Here is a 20,479-nt window from a genome sequence, read left to right as displayed (position 1 = left end):
TGGCCCAGTCAGCAGCCCTTTCTCTCTGACCGCGATCTGCGATTCCAGGCTACTCCCCGCATGCCCCCAGCCCTCCTGTCTGCTAGGCACGCCTATGAAGGATGTATCAGCGTGGGGAGCACCAGAGGCCGACAGGTCTGGGTCCCGGTGCCCACGGGGCAGCTGGGTGCTGCCCTACGACTCTGTTGGAGTGTGGACCTCCAGCAGTCTGGCCCTTCCCATCTGTCACAGCCAGCCCGAGGCCCTGACACCCTCCCCTCCCCCCCACCCCCACCTGATGTGCCCGGGAGGTGCTGCTGGGCCCTGTGCTCAACTGGGAATTTCTACATATGTCCTTTTAAAAGACGGCTGTTGACCGTAGCTCACCCGGAATCCGTGCCGGGATGGCGTCCGCCCCCCTGCTACGGCCTCGCTTCGAACCTCTGCACCAGAAATGTCCAGTAGGTGGCCACCAGACATGTGGCCCGCTGAAGTGTGCCGTGAGCGTACAATGCACGCGGGATTCTCAAGACTCAAAGAAGGAAGGATGGAAAACTGCTCGCTCATATTTTTTATAGCGATTACTGTCGATAACATTCGGGATACGCTGGGCTACGTAAAGTATATTATTGGACTTCATTGTGGCTATTTCTTTTGACTGACAAATGCGGCTGCTGGAGAGTCTAAAGCAGGTGGCAGATAGGGCTGGCATTCTGTTTCTAAAGGACACCTGTGCCTTTCCCCCACCGTCTTTGTAGCTGGGAAGGAGGTAGGGTATGAAGGAAGGGAGGGAGAAAGAAAACAAGGAGGGAGAAAGGAAAAGAGGGAAGGAGCGAGGAAAGGCATTGTCATCCAGGGTGGCCACAGGGGGAAGGATGTGAGCTGGTGGCAGATCTCAGTGCCGCTGGGTGGTTGGGCCACCTTGGCCAAGTCACCCAAACTTCTGTGATTTCCCCATCGGTAAAATAGAGGTACTTTTCCCCTGACAGGAGTATTTCTTTTTTTTTTTTTTCCTTAATGTTTATTTATTTATTTTTGAGAGAGAGAGAGAGAGAGAGAGAGAGCACAAGCGGGGGAGAGGCAGAGAGAGAGGGAGACACAGAATCGGAAGCAGGCTCCAGGCTCCGAGCCGTCAGCACAGAGCCCGACGCGGGGCTCGAACTCGCAAATCACGAGTTCATCACCACCTGCTCAGTGACTGACGTACGTTTGCCTCAGCAGCACCGGAGCCCCGGGGTGGGAGCTCAAGAATTTTTACCCACGAGCGTAGGAACGTTTGAGGTGTGGGCAGCTGGTCGCCCACCCAGCACAATCCGTTTCAGAGCGTCTCTGTCGCTCACCCCGGGGACTGAATGGAACCACGGTGGAGAGTCCCTTTCTCTCTTCTGGCTCTTTCCTGCCAGGTTGCAGCCCCTTCACATGTATTCGGTGTGCTTGCTGGCTGGATTGTTCTCTCTTGTTCCCTGGGGACCTGTCTGGGAAGTGCCCAAGTTCCACGTGGATAACTGCCGGCGAGCGTGGTGGACGAATCTGCTGTTGCTAAATAATTTCCTGTGGGTCCCAAACGCGGTGAGTCCCGCGTCATGGGCTGGGAACAGGCAGATGGGCACGAGCCAACGCGGGGTGTCACTTCACACGGTTCGTGAACTTTCCAAGGGCCGGCCTGGGTCTGATGCCCTTCCTTCTGGCACTTTCTCTGGAGTAACAGTGAAGCCACAGGAAGGGGGTGGCTGGGGGCAGGGAGACTAGCCTCTTGGGATGGGTGAGTGTTACCAAACCAGCCTTGGCAGGGGCAGTTGCTGTGAAAAGCAGAGGGAGGGAGCAGGGTGGTGGGCACTGAGGGGCCAACCGTGCAGGTGCGTGTCCGGAAGCGGCCAACCTTGCTCCGTCAAGGTTCCATGTCACACCCCACAGAGAAAGGACACTTGCCTTACCTCCACGCAGACGGCCTGTAACTGGGATGGAACATTGCACCTCACCTGCGCCATAATGAGTCGTTTTTCCATCTCAAGCCAGATCAGACAGAGCCACAACATCTGTCTATACTGGCTGGGGCTTCCCCCGAAGCCCTCGGATCCTCACGATGACATCGGAGTCAACGAAAGTGAAATAGGGGTAATTGAATCGTGTGTGCCAGGTGCGGACCGGCTTGGGTCCCACGTGGGAATCAGTGGCGAGGACACGAGCCAGCCACCTGTTTGAGGCAAAGCCCACCTTGGTCCTTGAAAGTGGACGCGTGAGGGCCGTCTGGCCTGGAGGTCTCACCGATCCCCCACCTCGGGCACTTCCCTTTAGCCGGGACAAGGAAAGCTGTCACTTGTGCTGGATAAGTCTGGGCTCTCGAGGACCGGATTGGGGACTGGAGGGAGCAAGGAGCCTTTTACCTCCGGAGCCCTGGAGGGAGCTGCCCCCAGGAACTTCGTCACGTTGAAGAAGAATGAGGCAGGTAACTGGCTCATTTCACACCAACCCGGACAGCCTGCGGAAAGACGTGGCTTTGGCCAGACGACCGCACGTCCGTCACACGTCACACGTGGGAACTCTGGGCTCTCCGGCACAAGCTCGTCTGGAGCCAGGCTTCCAATCTAGATGAGCGCATTCCTTCCCCGGGGCTGGGGAGGGCCGGCAAGGCAGGGAAGAGAGGACAACAGGGACCCTTACCGGCTCTGAGGGCACCAAAACGATAATTGTCCCTTACGTTCGTGTAACGGGGTGGAGTTGAGTTCCTCCAACTGCCCTGGGAGCTTAGCTTTTCCTGCTTTTTTCAAGAGAGAAAGCTCTGCATTTCCCTTTTGTAACCTGGCAGTAACAATACTCAGCACCTAGGCTCCTTACAGGATTAAGTGAGATGAGGTATGTGAAATCCTGTGGCCCCAAATTCCTCTCTCTTCCCTTGGACCGCCCCCCCACCCCCCCACACCTCCCGGGTCTCCAGCTCCAGGAAGGTGAGCGAGTGGCCCCGGTGAGTGACCTCTGCTCCTCTCGTTTCAGTGTAATGGCTGGACGTGGTACCTGGCCAACGATTTTCAGTGCCATCTCATCACGCCGGCGATCGTCCTCATCCACAGAAAGTGAGTGTCCCCGGGACCGGCGGGTCTGGCCACGGGACCTCTCCCACGGCACCCCCAGCGAGCGCTCCAGCTCTGGGCAGAGCAGCCTTTGCGATTTAGGAAACGAACTTTTCAGAGCAGCGTGGACACCGAATCCTTTTCTGTTTATCTTTCTCCACGTTCTCCTCCAAGCTTCGTCCTGCACACACCCCTCTGTGTTTTTGCAGGGTCGTAATCAGGGCGTGTGTAATCTCTAGTCTCAGTCTTTTCCATTCACCTGTCTTTGTAAACATTTCCGCGTAGCGACACGATCCACATACTCCGCGGTTTTAGGATTTCTATGCCATTGTTATGGTCGGCCATCTACATTATTTCCAGTGTTTCATGACTCCACATGGCACCTCAGTGACTGTCTTTGAACGTACTACTTTTTCCTCCTGTTCATTTCCTTGGGGACCCATTTCCAAGTGGAATGACTAGCGCAAAGCGCAGGAACGATTTCTTGCTGCTTGTTACATATTGTGCGGTTGTTCTCCAGAAAGAGGGAAGTAATTACCGCGCCCCCAGCGATACATCAGTGTACCTGTTCCCCCATCAGATATTTATTACCGTAATTTTTGTTAGTTCTAGAAAAGCTCTCAGGCCTCAATAATTCACGAGGACACTTATAGCTTGTGGAATATCCATGCCATATCTTAAAAGATTTTTCCCTTTTTTTGTTGTTAACATACATGTTCAGTTTAAGAGGTATGGGAAGATAGTAGGATGAATAGAGGGGAAAACCATCACCCTAGACCCATTCCTCACTCGAGAAGAGGTGAACTCCCTGTCAATATTTCTGTTTATCTTTCTGATCTTTTTCTGCACCACTTTTTAAACATGAAAGGCTTCTGTGTATATACATCAGTATCTTTCTTTTAGTAGTTACATGACGTAAGCGTTTTCTAAGCGTACTTCTAAGAGACACAATTTTATCTATTTATTAAAAAAATTTTTAATGTTTACTTTTTGAAAGAGAGAGAGAGAGACAGACAGAGCATGAGTGGGGGAGGGGCAGAGAGAGAGGGGGAGACACAGAATCCGAAGCAGCCTCCAGATTCTGAGCTGTCAGCATAGAGCCGGACGCAGGGCTCAAACCCACGAACCGTGAGATCATGACCTGAGCCAAAGTCGGTCGCTTAACTGACTGAGCCACCGGGCGCCCCTATTTATTTACTTCAAGTAAACATAATTTTAATATGTGTGTAACGTTTCATTCTATGGAATGAACTGTAATCTACTTATACCTTCCCCTGGTGTTAGAGACTTGGATTATTTCCAATTTTATGCTTGCTTTCGTGAATAATCGTCTGATAACTATTTTCGTGGCGATCAGAGTCTCCACTCTGCTATTTCTTTAGAATGCATATCTTTAAGGGGAATCCCTGGGTCAAAGAGCATGAATGTCTTCTAGGCTCTTGAAGCATAATGACAAATTGCTTTCCTTAAAGCTTCTTATCAATGTTTAGTCCTCTGGCCACCAATTACACGGTTGCCAATATGGAATGTTCCTAATAATACAAAACAAAATATAAACCTTGCTATTTGGATACGTAAGAAAATAGTCATTTTTTCCTATCTAACTTGCAAGTTTTTAACTCCTAGGGGTGAAGCGGAGTTCTAAATACGCCTTGACCTGCTCTATACTGTGGTTACCTGTTACTACTCTTTGTAGGACAGACCTTTGAATCACAGGCTGACCCATGAGGTTGCCTGTTCTAGCCAAATGCAAGCGTTCAAGCCATCTTGATTTTAATTTAATCTAAGAATTAAACACCAAAAAAAAAAAAAAAAGGGAAATCTGCTTTTTCACATATCTTAAACACACAATGCTTTCTAACTTTAAATGTACAGGAGCTGTTTTTTGGTTTTTGTTTTTTGTCTTTTTACTAACCGTTAAAAAAATGTCCCATGGATACCACTCAGCACAGAGGCGGTTTTGCTGGTATAGTGAGTTTGAGTCAGAAGACGTGGCAAGCTCTTCCCTACCCCGTCTCCTGAAACAAAAGCATCTGAATCAAATGGCTTATTTTCTCAGAGTGGGGGCTGGGAGGTGGAGAGGGCAATTTTGGATAGCATAATAGAACTGATAAGAGCCTATGAGATTGAAATAAAATCCGACGATAAGATGGAAATGAGATCTAAGAATCACATTGCTTTCTATCTTGGAAATGAAGGTTTAAAAAAAAAGAGCTCCGAACATCCTCTGGTAGAAAGACGTACCACTCTCTGCCTCCTTGATTTATACTCACACCTCCCAGGATGAAATCGCTGAGAACAGTGGGGATTAGGAATTAGTGTGCCCTCCCACTCTCACCTCAGTGTGGATCAGACAAGGAAGGTTGAGAGTAGGTCAAGGTGGCTTTGGGATGCTGACCTCCCTTCCCCTCCCCGCCCCTCCCCGAGCCCCTTAGAGAGGGTGGGGGTTCCTGGGACACTCCTGGGTCGCCGATCCCTGCTGCTGCTGGAGAGGGGCTCCCTGAGCAGGAGGCTAGACCTATTCAGGCCCCCAGGGCCTCCCCCAAGGCAGTCAAACCCTCAGAGCTCCAGGGGCAGGGGAGCACCTGGCCCAATTCTCTGGGGCTGTCGCAGGCCTCGGCTCTGTGACGGACTATGGCTGCTTCAAGAGCTCGGGAGACCTTGGCAAGAGCCTGCGGGGAACAGGTGGGGCAGGTGTGAGGCCTCTGCAGGCCCGGCAGCCTTGGCAGAGGAGAAAGAGCGAGCCTCCACAGGTCTCCTCGGAGGTGGCATTTGCAGCAGGATGTGCTCATTGCTGGTACAGGTATTTGTGAAGAAACGGCGAGAAAAATCCTGTGGGGCCTCCTGGCCAGGGTGCTCGGGGCTGACAGGCTTTCAAAGAATACCAGGGTCGTTTCAGACCATTCCTTCCTCCTCTTGGGCTATATGGCCCCTGAACGGGCCCTTCTGAGGGACCAACCCTCTTGAGAGAATGGGGATAGTGGGTGGCACTTGAAGCCCTGGGCTTTTCTCAATCCCACGGTCGTAGGAGGAGTCCCCTCAAACAGGCAGAAAATACAAGCACTGACCTGAGCTGGCAGAGGGGACCCTTTGGCACAGGGTTGGTTTCTTTCGAGGCCTGTCGCTGTGTCTTCACGCGGTCTTTGCTCTGTGGTTGTCGGTCTTCTCATCTCTTCTCACGAAGGTACCAGTCACATTGGATTAGGGCCCATCCCAATGACCTCATTTCACCTTCATTGTCTCTTTAGAGACCCTATCTCCAAATAGAGCCACATTCTGAAGTGATGGAGGTTAGAATTTTGGGGGGGGGGTACAAAATCCAGCCCATGACAGTCTAGATTAGGAGGCTTTATTAGTTTTATTATAGAGGCAGTTAGCCCGTGGAGACTTGTCTGACTCCTGGGAGGAGGTGCCATGGGTTGGGCTCAAGTCTCCCAGGGAGTTAAACAAATATTGACTTGGGTACATGCAGGTTTTTATTGGATGGCCTTACTGGATGGTTAACCATTGACCTAAGACAATGAATTCTTAGTACCTCCTCACTCTAGACCTACTAGAGTAGGTAGTAGGTGGGGACCTACTCGAGTGTCCTTATGACTTAAGACCCCTGAGTCCCCAATGTCAGCATCTTTCCTAGAGGCTGTCACGAAAGGTAGATTTTCAATTCCTCAGCTAAAAATCAGCACTATACAAGCTTGTGGCCGTGCAATTACGTTTAGCTTCTAAATGGTGGGAGGTATATAAAAGCTAGAGCTGTTTTCCTTTAGAGAACACACTTGTATAGAACGCCAGTAATCCAAGGAGGGCAGAACTAAATGGTCTGGCAAAAGGAACAGTAAATAGACAGCATTGTTGTCATACCTTCCCAGCCCACTCTCACAGCAGACATTACTAATCAATCACAGCGCCACTGAGCTAACACTCCTCCATTCCGAGCATTAACACTAACCTAGAATTGGCACTCTGGATGAAAATCATTTGCCGTTTGCCTCACTCATGATAAACGAATGGTCCCTTATCCCCTCCTCATGAAGAACCGTGGCAACTTCACGCAGTGGAACGGGATTGTCAAAGGCACCATCTGGGCAGGGTTATGCCTGGATAGTCTTGTCTTACGCCTGTGTTTGCCATTCCTTCTATACTACTGCACATCGTCTTTGTCCCACCCCTCACGATTCTGAGGAGGTGCAACCAGTGCCTTACTCTAACTCTAAAGCCTATGTCCCTGAATCTCATTTCCTGCCCCAGAACCTCCTACATACTACAGCTGGGCCTCCTTCGGGATCTTTCTTGGCCTTATACATGTGTAGTCCCAAAGTGTGGAGGAATTAACTTTCGTGGAGCCACCCTTGGCTCATGGGGGATAAAAGACACTGGGAAGACGCCTCTTTCTTTCATCTTCCACGACAGTTTTCAGGCGCATCTTCCACAGAACATTCTAGAAGAATTGAGTACTGGCCACCTTGACAGCACATCCTTGTGTTAGTTTTCCCTGCTTCCCTGTTCTACATGCCATCCCTCATTCCTACCCCCACATCAACTCCCTGCACCCAGATGTTTGTCTCAGATTGCATCTGGGTGGGGGGAGAATCCCTGGACCGCCTCTTACCCTAACCCCGTCCCTGCGTCCCCCTGCGCCCGACCGTCCTTTCTGTCCCGAATCAACCACCATTTATGTCCGCGTAATGCTTCGTGGGTGGCAAGGAACATTCCCAAGCATGGTCACATCTTGAGCCGCACAGTACATTTCAGGGTGAAGATGAGGAAAATCAAGTTCAAGGTCCTGCCTAGGGTCGCACAGCCAGTAAATGGTCACATTTAAAGGCTAAGCCAGTTCTCTTGACTCACAGCTGCCCCCACATCAGCCTCTCTCAAAGGCAGGCCTGGCAGGAAGTGCCTCTGATTGCCAAGCTTTCAAGTCTTTCGTGGCCACAAATTTTGCAGCGAAGGAAACTGAAGAGTGCTTCTGTCAATGTCCTCTCTTTGCAGAAGTAAACATGTCCTTGTCCTCCTCGGGGCCATGCTGTTCTTGGCATCTTTCACTGCCACAGCTCTGCTCACCCTGGCTTACTCCCTTCCGGTCGCAGCTCCGTCAGAAGCAAGGTAACCCACGGTTCCCAGCCGGGCCCTCTTGCTTGCCTGCCCTCGGAATGGCCAGGACCTCCCAGGGAGGCTGCTCAGCGAGTGCCAGGCTGTTTGCGCTGTGTGCGGCGGCTCGTGGAAAAACTGGGTGGGAAATGTTCAGCCTGGATGGGAAAGTTGATTGCGTTTTTGTTTCCAAACTTCTGACCCTTTCAACTTGCGCTGGCGGGGGGGGGGGGGGGGGGGGTCTTCTCTGAAAGCACCAGGAACGCGTGGGCTGCCCGTTGAAATGTTTCTCGGAGGAAAGGAGCGCCCCCACGCGGCTGTATTGGGTTTCTCCTCCCGCGGCCGACTTGCCCCTCGGAAGCTCAATTATTGGCTGGAGAGACTGAAATTTACGGAAGTGGGGGTTATCCCTTCAAGGTCACACGGCTAGTAAGCGGCACAGGTGTGAGTGGAACCGAGGACCTTACCCGCTATGCTATTTTGCTTCTCCAGTGAGGTTTATATCACGATTTTTCCTTATCACCACCCTGTGCATCACGCGGGATACAGCGGCACGATTTCCTGCTGATCTGTTCTCAATGCAGCAGGCAGAGTGATACAGATGGGAGTCAGATGCTGTCGGTCATCTGCTCAAATTCCTCCAAAGGCTGCCCACTGCTCTCACGGTAGAAGCCCTGTCTGACCTCCTCCATCACTCCCCTATGTGCTGACTCTGGACCAGCCGCACCAGCCTTCTAGCCTTCACACACCAAGCACGCTCTGTCCTCAGGCCTTTGCACTCACTGTTCCCTCACGCTAGGATGCTTTTCCTTTGAAGTCCGGATCTTGGCAGGGCTCGCTTCTTCATTTCCTGAACGTGTCAGTGCTAACGTCATTTTCTCAGAGCAGCCTTCGCTGACCTCCGGATGCAAAATAGCCCGGCACCGTGACTCGCGCACATGGTGCGCCACATGTTTTTGCGAGGGGAATGAATGAATGAATGAAGACACCCCAGGTTTTTTCACTAGGGGAACACCATGCCCTTCCTGTCATATCATTGGCCCCTGCGGGCCCTGCCAGGTGACCGAGGGAGAGGCTCATTCCCATCCAATCCCATCTAATCTAATAGAGTAGGTCCTCAACTCTCGAAGCACATGAGAATCACCTGGGGAGACTTTAAATCCCACTGACGCTTCCAGCAAGCACCATCTCAGACCACAATCTCCGGGGATGTGGCCCAAGCAACCACGAGGACGTTCCACGAAGACGTTCACTTCTGAAAACCACATTTTTAGAGCTAGCGTAATGTGCCAGCTGCCAGCACAGGTCCTTAAAACGGACTTGGTCATCATATTTCCTGGGGGTCCAGGGTGGAGGGGCCCAGGGGCGTTTGCAACTTGAGCAGGCCAGCTGTGGCACAAGGCAGGACCCTGAGGGTACCGTCTGTAGATCTGACTGAGGAAATGAACAAAAGCACCCCAAATTTTCCTTTGGATTTGCCGATCGTGCCGATGGACATCTGAGAGATTCCTCTCTTCGTGTCTAGATCAAACATGACCTTTTGCCTCGTGTTCTTTTGTTTTTCAGTGAAAACGTGACTGTGTTGTACTTCTCCGAGTACTACACGAAGCCCTACTGCAGATTCGGACCATTCCTCGTGGGGCTCTTTCTGAGCATTTTCATGCACCAAAACCACCAGGCAAACATTCTTAAAACCAAGGTAAGTTTGTCCCATACTTCACTGTAAGGGCCGCGCCTGTTTGGGACTGGAGTGGCCCATTCGGCCAGGCTCTTCCAAAGCCATGGGCAGGAACCAGACTGCTCAGTACTTTATTGTGTTGTGTTGCGTCAGCAATGTCTCTTGGTGCCAGAGAATAAGAGAGACCTTGTCTTCTCGCGAAAGCCTGGTTCTCTGCTTTCTTCACGGAGCTCCTTTAAGAAAGCTCCAGAATTGGAACCCAGCGGTGTTCCACTGGTTGGAGCCTTGGTACAGACCCAGAGAAATCCCTGACACGGGAAAAACACACCCAATGAGATTGCAATGGCAAGGCCCTCTTCTGAAAGAACATAGTTTCTTGTTTGTGTGTTTTCATAATTAATTTTTTTAAGTTTATTTATTTATTTTGAGAGAGAGTTGAGGAGGGGCAAAGAGAGAGGGAGAAAGAGAATCCCAAGTAGGCTCCAGAGCCCGATGTGGGGCTCAATTCCACGAACCATGAGATCATGACCTGAGTTGAAATCAAGAGTTGGACGCTCAACTGACTGAGCCACCCAGGCTCCCATAGTTACTTGTCTTATAACTTTTTAAAATTTTTTTTTCAACATTTATTTATTTTTGGGACAGAGAGAGACAGAGCATGAACCGGGGAGGGGCAGAGAGAGAGGGAGACACAGAATCGGAAACAGGCTCCAGGCTCTGAGCCATCAGCCCAGAGCCCGACGCGGGGCTCGAACTCACGGACCGCGAGATCGTGACCTGGCTGAAGTCGGATGCTCAACCGACTGCGCCACCCAGGCGCCCCGTCTTATAACTTTTTAAAAATGCTTATTTATTTATTGAGAGGGAGAGAGTGAGAGAGAGCATGGGCAGTGTGGGAGGGCAGAGAGAGAGGGAAAGAGAGGGAATCCCAAGCAGGCTCTGCGCTGTCAGCACAGGGCCCAACGCGGGGCTCCAATCCACAAACCGTGAGATCATGACCTGAGCGGGAATCAAGAGTCTGACGCTTAACCAACTGAACCACACAGGTGCCCGCCCCTGCCCCATAGTTACTTTTTTTTTTTAATTTTTTTTTTAATGTTTATTTGTTTTTAAGAGAGACAGAGACAGAATGTGAGTGGGTTAGGGGCAGAGAGAGAGGGAGACACAGAAGCAGAAGCAGGCTCCAGGCTCCGAGCTGTCAGCACAGAGCCCGATGCGGGGCTCGAACTCACGAGCTGTGAGATCATGACCTGAGCCGAAGTCAGACACTCAACTGACTGAGCCATCCAGGCACCCCCATAGTTACTTTCTAATAGCACGAGCTCCTTGGTTTCTACAGATAGGATTCTTGGTCAGATTCATTGGTTCCATCTGAGAATCAGGACATGCGGTATCTAAGGGGGAAGAAGCTGTTACTTTACCTTGCAGGTAAAATTCCTTCCCTGGCTCCTTTGCGGGTAATCACTCTGATTCACCAACCAACCTCGAGACTCAAACCGGAAAGCCGGGTTCGTCTTCCTCATTGACCACTCCTCCCATGCAATCTTCCACCAGTCCCTGCTGAAGCGCCTCTTTAATGGCACTCTGTTGTAATCTACAAGTGAATCGTGCATCTACAGGGGAATATCATAACTCGAGCCTATAGGAAGAGTCACGTAGCCCTTGTGTATCCATTCTTTCCGGTGAAGCCGTATGCTTCCAGTGAATCCCTGCTGATCGTTTCTTCTGCTGTCCTCTCTTAGCTTGTCCAGCTGACTTTGGTGAAGCTCTTCTCATCTCTTGATCTCAAATCTACACTTGGGGCAATCTATTTAAAACACTAGCTGGTGTTGCCCTTGAACTGCGCAAAAGTTCCTCTGGTGGCAGAGGTGAAATCTAAGACGCGGGGAGAACATTTGTTTATTTTATTTTATTTTATTTTTTAAGGCTTATTTATTATTGAGAGACAGAGAGACAGAGCATGAGCATGGGAGGGGCAGAGACAGGAGGAGACACAGAATCCAAAGCAGACTCCAGGCTCTGAGTTGTCAGCTCAGAGCCTGACGCGGGGCTTGAACTCACAAACTGTGAGATCTTGAGCTGAGCCAAAGCAGGATGCCCGACTGACTGAGCCACCCAGGCACCCCTCATTTTATTTTATTTTAGAGAGAGAGTGAGAGTGAGCAAGCAGGGGAGAGGGGCAGAAGGAGAGAGAGCGAGAGCGAGAGCGAGAGAGAGAGAGAGGGAGAATCTCAAGCAGGCTCCACACTCATCACAGAACCTAATGTAGGACTTGATCCCATGACCCTGGGATCATGACCTGATCTGAAACCAAGAGGCAGACACTTAACTGACTGAGCCACCCAGGTGCCCCAAGGACAGAGTATTTGTGAACCACTCCAAGGGCTGAGTCAGGACCAGGAAGCATAGAGCCAGAACACAAGTCAAGCTGAGCTGGAGAAACAAGGTGGAAGGGACGGGCAGGCCAAACACAAACCTCTAGAAGCCAGAAAATAAGGGCACAGTGTCCAAGCTGGAAGCAGCAGGGGGCATATGTTATATGCTGGGAATGAGATGGGGCGGTGTGCATTATGAGTGAAAAGGTGAAGGGGATCCTAGCCTAAAAAGGGGGGCTTGTGGAGAGCCCCCGAGGAAATGCCTTTCCTTCCATGTAGTCAGAGCCTACCGCAGGAATCTGAGGCCCAGGGGGGGAGAGCGTCCCTTTAGAGACAAGATGGTAGACTGATAAGATGCTAGTTTGGTTCAATGGAGACGTTATCATAGCAACCTGGGAACTGAAGCTTAGAAGCAAGAGAGACTCTTGGAAGACAGATCTGGGTCTAAAAAGGTCAAGTTAGATGACCTAAAATCTAAGATCTTGAACTGAGCCCCAGAATAGAATTTAACCCATGGTGCTATTTTCTGAGCTAGAAAGTTCTCCATTCTCCCACTCCCTCTGCCATTTTATGACCCCAGTGACTAGGGTGCAGCCCACGTATGGATTGGGTGCCAGAGGCCCTTGAGCTGTCGGTGGGGACAGAACCAATCAAGGAGCCTTACTAGGTTAAGGAACAGAATGGGAGGTCAAGAGCGGGCTCCAACATTATCTTCTCTTTCTCCCTTTTTTATCCCCCCTTGAACTTTCATTTAATAATTATTTCGGACTCACGGCCATTTTGTGCAATTTTATCACGTGGGGATTTGTGTGACCGCCACCGCAAGCAAGGTGCAGAACTTTGCTGTCGCCACCAAGATCTCTCCGTGGTCACACACCTCACTCCCCCTCACTGCACCCCAAACCTAACCCATCGTAACCAGTAATCCAAACCTTTTGTGTTAGCGACATTTTGGGCACCGATCGAGGTTTACAAATAGATACCGAAAGTGACCAAAAAGTAAATTCGTGTAAAAGGAAGTAAATACACCATGGCCAGAACGAGCTTGACCCGTGTCTCTCCTTTCCCTGTAGACGCAGGCCCTGCTGGGGTGGACTTGCTCCCTGGCCACCCTGTTCGCAGTGGTCGCTCTGGCGTATGCAGTGGATGATACTTCCGTCACCTCTTCACCTGCCGTTGCTCTGTACCAGGCCCTCCACCGGACCCTGTGGGCGGCAGCCGTGGGCTGGGTCCTGTTGGCATGTCAGGAAGGCTATGGAGGTACAACGCAGCACGGGGGGTTGCTTATAAGTTCACACTGTGTCCTTTTAAAGGGGACAAATGCGAAAACACAGTGTGCGCGGACGGGCTTTTTTATTTGTTGTTGAACGACTGATATTGACTCAAAGACATCAATTTGTTTGTATCCTGGGGGAACCCCCCCCATATTCTGTTTTCAATTTCTACACTGGTTTATGTACGAATGTGGGTTCTGAGCCTCTCCAATGAAGCCACTTTAGAAGCTGGAGGAGAACAAAGAGGGTCCTACAGTAAGAACAAAATACCAGTGGCAGGGACCCAAGTGGTGGTCACACCCACCCTGGGCCTCGGTTTCCTTATCTGAGGGTAGAGACCGAATAGTTCCCAAGATCCCCTTCAGCCCTGTGACAAGCTGGGGAGCTGTCTATTGAGCCTGGCTCTCAATGTGTGGAAAGTCAAGCAGAAAAGGGGCCTAAATGGCAAGAAAGGGGTTTTCTTCACATTAGAAATGGCTATCCAAGTCACCTGATGTCTTTTTCCCTTTCTTTTCTAGTTGGCATGAGATAGGGACTGGATGCTTGGGGTGTCATAAAATGACAGGAGAAAGACTGGCAAGAATCATCCAGAAAAAGTTCTGGCGCCGCACTGCCCAGAAGCCCTGAAGGGTTGGAAATAGAGCCAGGTGGAGTCATGACACCTTTATATACCCTAGGGAAATAATCAGGATGAGCTTAAAGTTTGGCCTGTGAACCCAACCCACTTAGCCTCAGCAAAGGCGTTTGGGATTCATGGGTTAAGGAGGAAAACGATAAATTGATCACAACAACTCTTGCTGACTGGGCACAGGCTTACGCCAGGTCTCATGGAGAATTTCACCCATGTGATCCTGGGTGACGCTGGCCACACCGCTGTGGGTACAGCTGTAACGTGCTATTTCTCTGTGAGAAAGATGGCGCCTGGAGATAACACTTGAACGTCACGCAGCTCGGTAGTGGTTGAGCTAGAAAACGAACCCCGGACAGAGTGAAAAGCTGATGCCCAAAGCCCGTGACCGTCGTTTCTGTGCAATAGGACCCCTCTCAGATGTTTGATTGGTAGAACTGTTTCTGAATTTGATGAATATATAAGGATGAGGAATTTGTTCTTTAATATTTTAATTTTAAACGCTTTCCCTTCTATGGAGAAATGATGTTAAAGAAGAAATGGGCCGCGTTCTCGCTGTCGGATGTATTTGCATTTCTGGGCAGCTGTTTGAATCACAGGACCCCACCCTAACACTGCTCCCACCTGGTGACAATGACCATGAGCTGTCCCCAGAGCCTCAGAACATAGGCAACTCCTCTCCCTGGCCTGGCACAGGCTGCCCACGATATGGTGGTAGCATAACAGTATTCTTGTCTCTTGTAAAAGTCGTCCTAATGAAGAATAACTTGCTGGGGGAGAGTCTTAGGTCAAGTTAGAAGATTAGTCAAATTGGGGGCACTTGGGTGGCTCAGGCGGTTGAGCGTCCGATTCTCGATTTTGGCTCAGGTCGTGATCTCACCGTTTGTGAGTTCAAGCCCCACGTGGGGCTCTGCGCCGACAGTGCAGAGCCTGCTTGGGATTCTCTCTCTCTCTCTCTCTCTCTCTCTCTCTCTCTGCCCCTCATCCACTCACATTCTCTCTCTTTCTTGCAAAATAAATAAATAAATATTTTTTAAAAGATCAATCAGATTTGCGGCATTATCATTACCGTGGAGCTAGTAAATGCTAGCAATTCTTAGCCTGAGCATGGACGACGCCTCCGTTAATCCAGACGACAGACAAGTCCTTTGATGCATTCTTGAGTGATACGTGTTTTCAAAGAGTGTTGTCATTAGCCAATCACAATCGCAGGCGTGACTGATGTTCTAGGTTTGCATCTCTGGTGCTATAAGATAGCAAGATTGGTTAGCAGGTCAAGGTAGGAGGTGACAGGTGAGGTTCAATCCTAGAAAATATGTGTCCACCTGGTGACCTTTAGAAAAGTACATCTGTAAAGGAACGTTTGAGGAAGTGTTTCACCGAGACTCTCAGGGTGAGAAGGGGAGTCCTGATGCCTCAAATCATCTTTCCGTCGTCTGAGTCAGGGCCAGTGTAGACCATGAGGGTTTGGTTCCATGCTGAGTTGCCAGAGTCATCTTCTGACCACGTGACTCCACCAGTTAAAACCTTTCGGTGGTGCCGTCTCTCCTTCAGGGGTCCTCGAACTTTAGTAATACATGGACCCATTCCAAAGGAAGAAGAAGTCTTTGGGGATCCTTAGTATTGGCTTAAATTATTTTAATTCTAATTTTACCTAAACATGAGCATACATAAATCTAGATATAAATGTTTATGTTTATAATACATAGATTTATAAAGTCAAAACAAATGTGGTTATAAAGTAACCACAAAAATGGGGCACCTGGGTGGCTCAGTCAGTTAAGCATCCAACTTTGTCTCAGGTCATGATCTCACGGTTCATGGGTTGGAGCCCCATGTCGGGCTCTGTGCTGACCGCTCAGAGCCTAGAGCCCACTTCCGATTCTGTGTCTCCCCCTCTCTCTGCCCCTCCCCCTGCTCACGCTCTGTCTCACTCTTTCTCAAAAATAAACATTTAAAAAATTTAAACAAAAGGGGGCATCTGCCTGGCTCAGTCAGTGGAAAATGCGACCCTTGAGCTCGGGTTTGTAAGCTCGAGCCCCATGATGGGTGTAGAGAATACTGAAAAATAAAGTCTTCGGAAAAAATAATAAAGTAACCATACGACTACAAAACCAACAAGGTCTGAATTAACAACATTAATTTAATGTGATTAACAGTTGACTGGAGCCAGTTGTGGCTCATGACGTGACCAGGAGTTTGCTTGCTTTAAGGATGTTCTTTTGTGTTTCGTTTACCTGCGTGACACGGGCTCTCTGTTGCCTTCATTTTCCTATAACTATATTGTTTGCTCCCCAGAAATGTCTTGGTTGATCTTATCCCTTGACATTCACTTGGGGCAAAGGTATCTTTGGCCGGTGAGTCCATCTCTGTTCTCTCAATCATACAAAATACTTCCAGAATGCTCGCTTTACGCCAAGCGCTGTTCAAGTTGCACAGGATGTGGAGCAGTAGACAAGAAAAAACGTCTCTGTTGTAGGAGATCACAGGGGGGTAGGGAACACAGCCCGGGAGACTCTAGTAAGCTGCATTAACGACCCCTGGTATATCAGGTCCAACTGGGACTTTGCAGATGTGAAGGCGGGGATCACGAGATTGGGAGGCGGGGAGATTCTATGGGCCCTAAATGCGGTCACGTGTACCCTCCAAAGAGGAGGATAGAGGGACACTCGCAGAGGAGACAGCAACACGAAGATGGAGTGGGGAGACATTTGAAACCGCTGATGTTGTTGGGAGGGGCCACAAGCCAAGGAGAGCCAGAGGCCGGGAGGGGTCGGAGGAGACAAGAAATGGATTCTCCCCTAGAGCCTCCAGAGGGAGTGTGACCCTGTCCACACCGTGATTTCAGCCATACTGGTTTGGGGCTTCTTGTCTCTAGAATGACGCAAGAGTAGATCGTTGTTGTTTCGAGCCACGATATTTGTGCAATTTGTTGCAGCAGCCATCGGAAACAAATCTGGAGCCAGGTTAAGTAAATACGTGTATAATTCCAGCGTGGATATATATAGGGAATAAAAATAAAGCCGGGATCGGAGGGTAACTGGAGTAGGGGTGAGTTTGCAAATATTTGCAGGCAAAGGGATGGTGTGGCAGAGGTCTCAAGACTGGAATGAGCTTAGTGGGCGGGAGAAGCAGCAAGAAGACCGGTGAGACAGGAATCAAGATCAAGGTGGGAGAGAGATGGGAATGAGAACACAGAGGAAGGTAGCAGCCAGGTCATGCAGGGTCTTCAAGGCCCAGGGGAAGGACTGGATTTCATTTTCATTTTTTTAACATTTATTTATTATTGAGAGACAGAGCGAGACAGAGAATGAGCAGGGGAGGGGCAGAGAGAGGAGGAGACACAGCATCCGAAACAGGCTCCAGGCTCCGAGCCACCAGCACAGAGCCTGACACGGGGCTCCAACCCATGAACCGTGAGATCATGACCTGAGCCGAAGTCGGACGCCCAACCGAGCGAGCCACCGAGGCGCCCCGGATTTTATTTTAAAAGCCGTGTAACGTAATCTGACCTGTGATTTAAAAGAGCACTCTGGACGTTGCATGGAGACTGCAGGGCAGCAAGAAGGAGAGCAGAGAGAGACCAATGGATCCATCAGGAAGCTACTGTACAGGTCCAGGGAGTAGGAGCTGGTGGGTTTGATGCGGGGGGTAGTGGAGGAGATGGGAAGAAATGGTCCAGTTTGAGATAGACAGTTTTAAAGACAGATGGTAGCACTCTGTGGGACATGGGAGAAAGGACAGAATTTGGGATGGCAAAGATTTTGTCCTAAGCAACTGATACAACAGTGATGCATGACTGAGCACTGGAGATGAGCCTCGTGCAAAGGAGAAACAAGTTTTTTCTTTTCTTTTCTTTTTCCTTCCTTCCTTCCTTCCTTCCTTCCCTCCTTCCTTCCTTCCTTCCCTCCTTCCTTCCTTCCTTCCTTCCCTCCTTCCTCCTTCCTCCTTCCTTCCTTCCTCCTTCCTTCCTTCCTCCTTCCTTCCTTCCTTCCTTCCTTCCTTCCTTCCTTCCTCCTTCCTTCCTTCCTCCTTCCTTCCTTCCTTCCTTCCTTCCTTCCTTCCTTCCCTCCTTCCTTCCTTCCCTCCTTCCTTCCTTCCTTCCTTCCTTCCTTCCTTCCTTCCTTCCCTCCTTCCCTCCTTCCTGTCCTTTCTTGCCTTTCTTTCATGGCTTGAAACAACAGAAATCAATCCTCTCATAGTTCTGGAAACTAGAAACCCAATATCAAGGTGTTGGCAAGGTCCTTCTGGAAGCCCCGAGGGGGGGATCTGTGCCATGGCTGCCAGCGAGCCCTGAGTTCCCGGCCCGAAAGTGCATCACTACAGTCTCTGCCGCGCCTTCACATGGCTTCCTCGCCCTGCCTCTCCCCTGTGTGTCTGTGTCTCCTCTTCCGCCTTCTGTGAGGACATTCGTGGCTACCGCGTGGGACAACGCAGTTCTAGAAGTTACACCGAGTTACGGAATATTTGTCCCGAAAGGGACCTACACGTTGACCAGACGCGAGCCTCTCAGTAACAGAGGACGAGCCTGAGGCCAGGCGACACGAACCACCTCGTCCCAGGGCCCAGCGGCTCCCGTGCTGCATCTTGAGCCAGAACCCAGGCCGGTGGAAGGACTTGGTTCCTTGTTTCCCACATGGAACGGTCGGTGCTCAGGGCTTGAGGTCGTACTGAGGGAGTCACCTGACCGGAAACGCTGTATTAGCGTCTCTTATTTTTTCACATTCCTGCAAAGTTTGGTTTGGTGTGGGGCACCTTCTCTTAAAAATCAGGAGAGGGGCGCCTGGGTGGCGCAGTCGGTTAAGCGTCCGACTTCAGCCAGGTCACGATCTCGCGGTCCGTGAGTTCGAGCCCCACGTCGGGCTCTGGGCTGATGGCTCAGAGCCTGGAGCCTGTTTCCGATTCTGTGTCTCCCTCTCTCTCTGCCCCTCGTCCGTTCATGCTCTGTCTCTCTCTGTCCCAAAAATAAATAAACGTTGAAAAAAAAAATTAAAGAAAAAAATCAGGAGAATAAAGGCCTTCTTAGAAGTCCACACACACAGGTGCACGGCGCCCAGAGGGACCGGGCGGAGTCATGGCTCCGTAAGTCAGGCTGCCCGTTCCCTCCAGGGCTGGTGAACAGGCTCCTCTCCTGCCACATCTGGGCTTTCCTGGCCAGCATCAGTTACGCTTGCTACCTGGTTCATCCGATCCTCATCATGCTCTACAACGGCCTTCAAGAAACGCTCATTCACTACAGCGACACCAACATGGTGAGTGAGTCCCCACTCTCCGCTCTCTTGTGGCTCCACTGTCCCTTCTCTGCTGGAGCCACCACGCAGCCCACTGGCTCGGGGAGAGAAGCTCGCTTTGTTGTGGGGGCTGCTAGGGGCCTATTGTCCTTTGCTTTCTTTGAGGGAGGGCTTTGGGATAATATCTTTCTTCGATGTCATTCATCCTATTTATTTTGATTCTTATGTATTGGTTTTTTTTTTTTTTTTTACATTTATTTTTGAAAAACAGAGTGAGACAAAGCGTGAACGGGGGAGGGGCAGAGAGAGTAGGAGACACAGAATCCGAAGCAGGCTCCAGGCTCCGAGCAAGTGGTCAGCACAGAGCCTGATGCGGGGCTCGAACCCGCGAACCGCGAGATCATGACCTGAGCCGAAGTCGGACGCTCAACCGACTGAGCCACCCAGGCGCCCCTATTTTTATGTGTTTTGAGAGGCAGTTAGAGAGCCAGTGGGGGAGGAGCAGAGAGAGAAGGAGAGAGAGAATCCCCCACAGGCTCTGCACTGTCAGCAAAGAGCTCGACGCGGGGCTCGAACTCACGAACTGTGAGATCGTGACCCGAGCCGAAGTCAAGAGTGGGATGTTCAACTGGCTGAGCCGCCCAGGCGCTCCTACCTTAGTTTTAACGTTCAGGGCTGGGGGTCGTACAGATCTAGATCATACGGCCGGGATGATGCCCTTTAAAACCAAACATAGTACGAATCTGGTAGTAGGATTGCATTTACTCTGCCCCTCTTTCTCTCCAGTTCTACCTTTTCTCTGGACACTGTTTGCTGACCTTCATCACTGGGCTGGCCCTGACACTGTTCATTGAGAAACCATGTCAGGAGCTGAAGCGGTACCTGTTGGGACCAGTGCCTGCTGGGCCATGAACATTCTGGTAAAACCCTAGAGAATGACTGGGTTTTTTTCTGCTGGCAATGAGCTCAAGTAGACAGGGGCTCATTTATGTAACAAACGCTTGTGTTCCCGAAAAGCGGTGTGAATTCTGATTTGGTGAATGCTTAAGATATACAAGTTCTCTGTGCTTAACGCATAAAAGAGTTCTGAGTGTTCATTTACTATATAAAAGAGTTCTGTGATAGCCTGTTGGGTAGCACAATAATCACTCTCTGATG

General features: G+C 50.4%; 1 protein-coding gene across 1 annotated transcript in view; it reads left to right on the top strand.

Moving 5' to 3' along the window:
* Positions 1-20,233, top strand: part of LOC124517025 (O-acyltransferase like protein-like) — a 63,302-nt gene extending 43,069 nt beyond the window's left edge. Inside the window, exons 9-15 of the mRNA XM_047086213.1 lie at positions 1,383-1,548; positions 2,971-3,050; positions 8,037-8,150; positions 9,702-9,834; positions 13,262-13,448; positions 19,200-19,342; positions 20,108-20,233. Of these exons, the coding sequence (XP_046942169.1) occupies positions 1,383-1,548; positions 2,971-3,050; positions 8,037-8,150; positions 9,702-9,834; positions 13,262-13,448; positions 19,200-19,342; positions 20,108-20,233 (949 nt within the window). The remainder of the gene's footprint in view (positions 1-1,382; positions 1,549-2,970; positions 3,051-8,036; positions 8,151-9,701; positions 9,835-13,261; positions 13,449-19,199; positions 19,343-20,107) is intronic.
* The last annotated feature ends 246 nt before the right edge of the window (positions 20,234-20,479 follow it).

This window comes from Lynx rufus, unplaced genomic scaffold, assembly GCF_022079265.1.
Source record: "Lynx rufus isolate CCGP_SWC_20201006 ecotype Redwood Valley unplaced genomic scaffold, mLynRuf1.p SCAF_20, whole genome shotgun sequence".
Lineage (NCBI taxonomy): Eukaryota > Metazoa > Chordata > Mammalia > Carnivora > Felidae > Lynx > Lynx rufus.
This window is presented reverse-complemented; position numbering and strand designations above follow the sequence as displayed.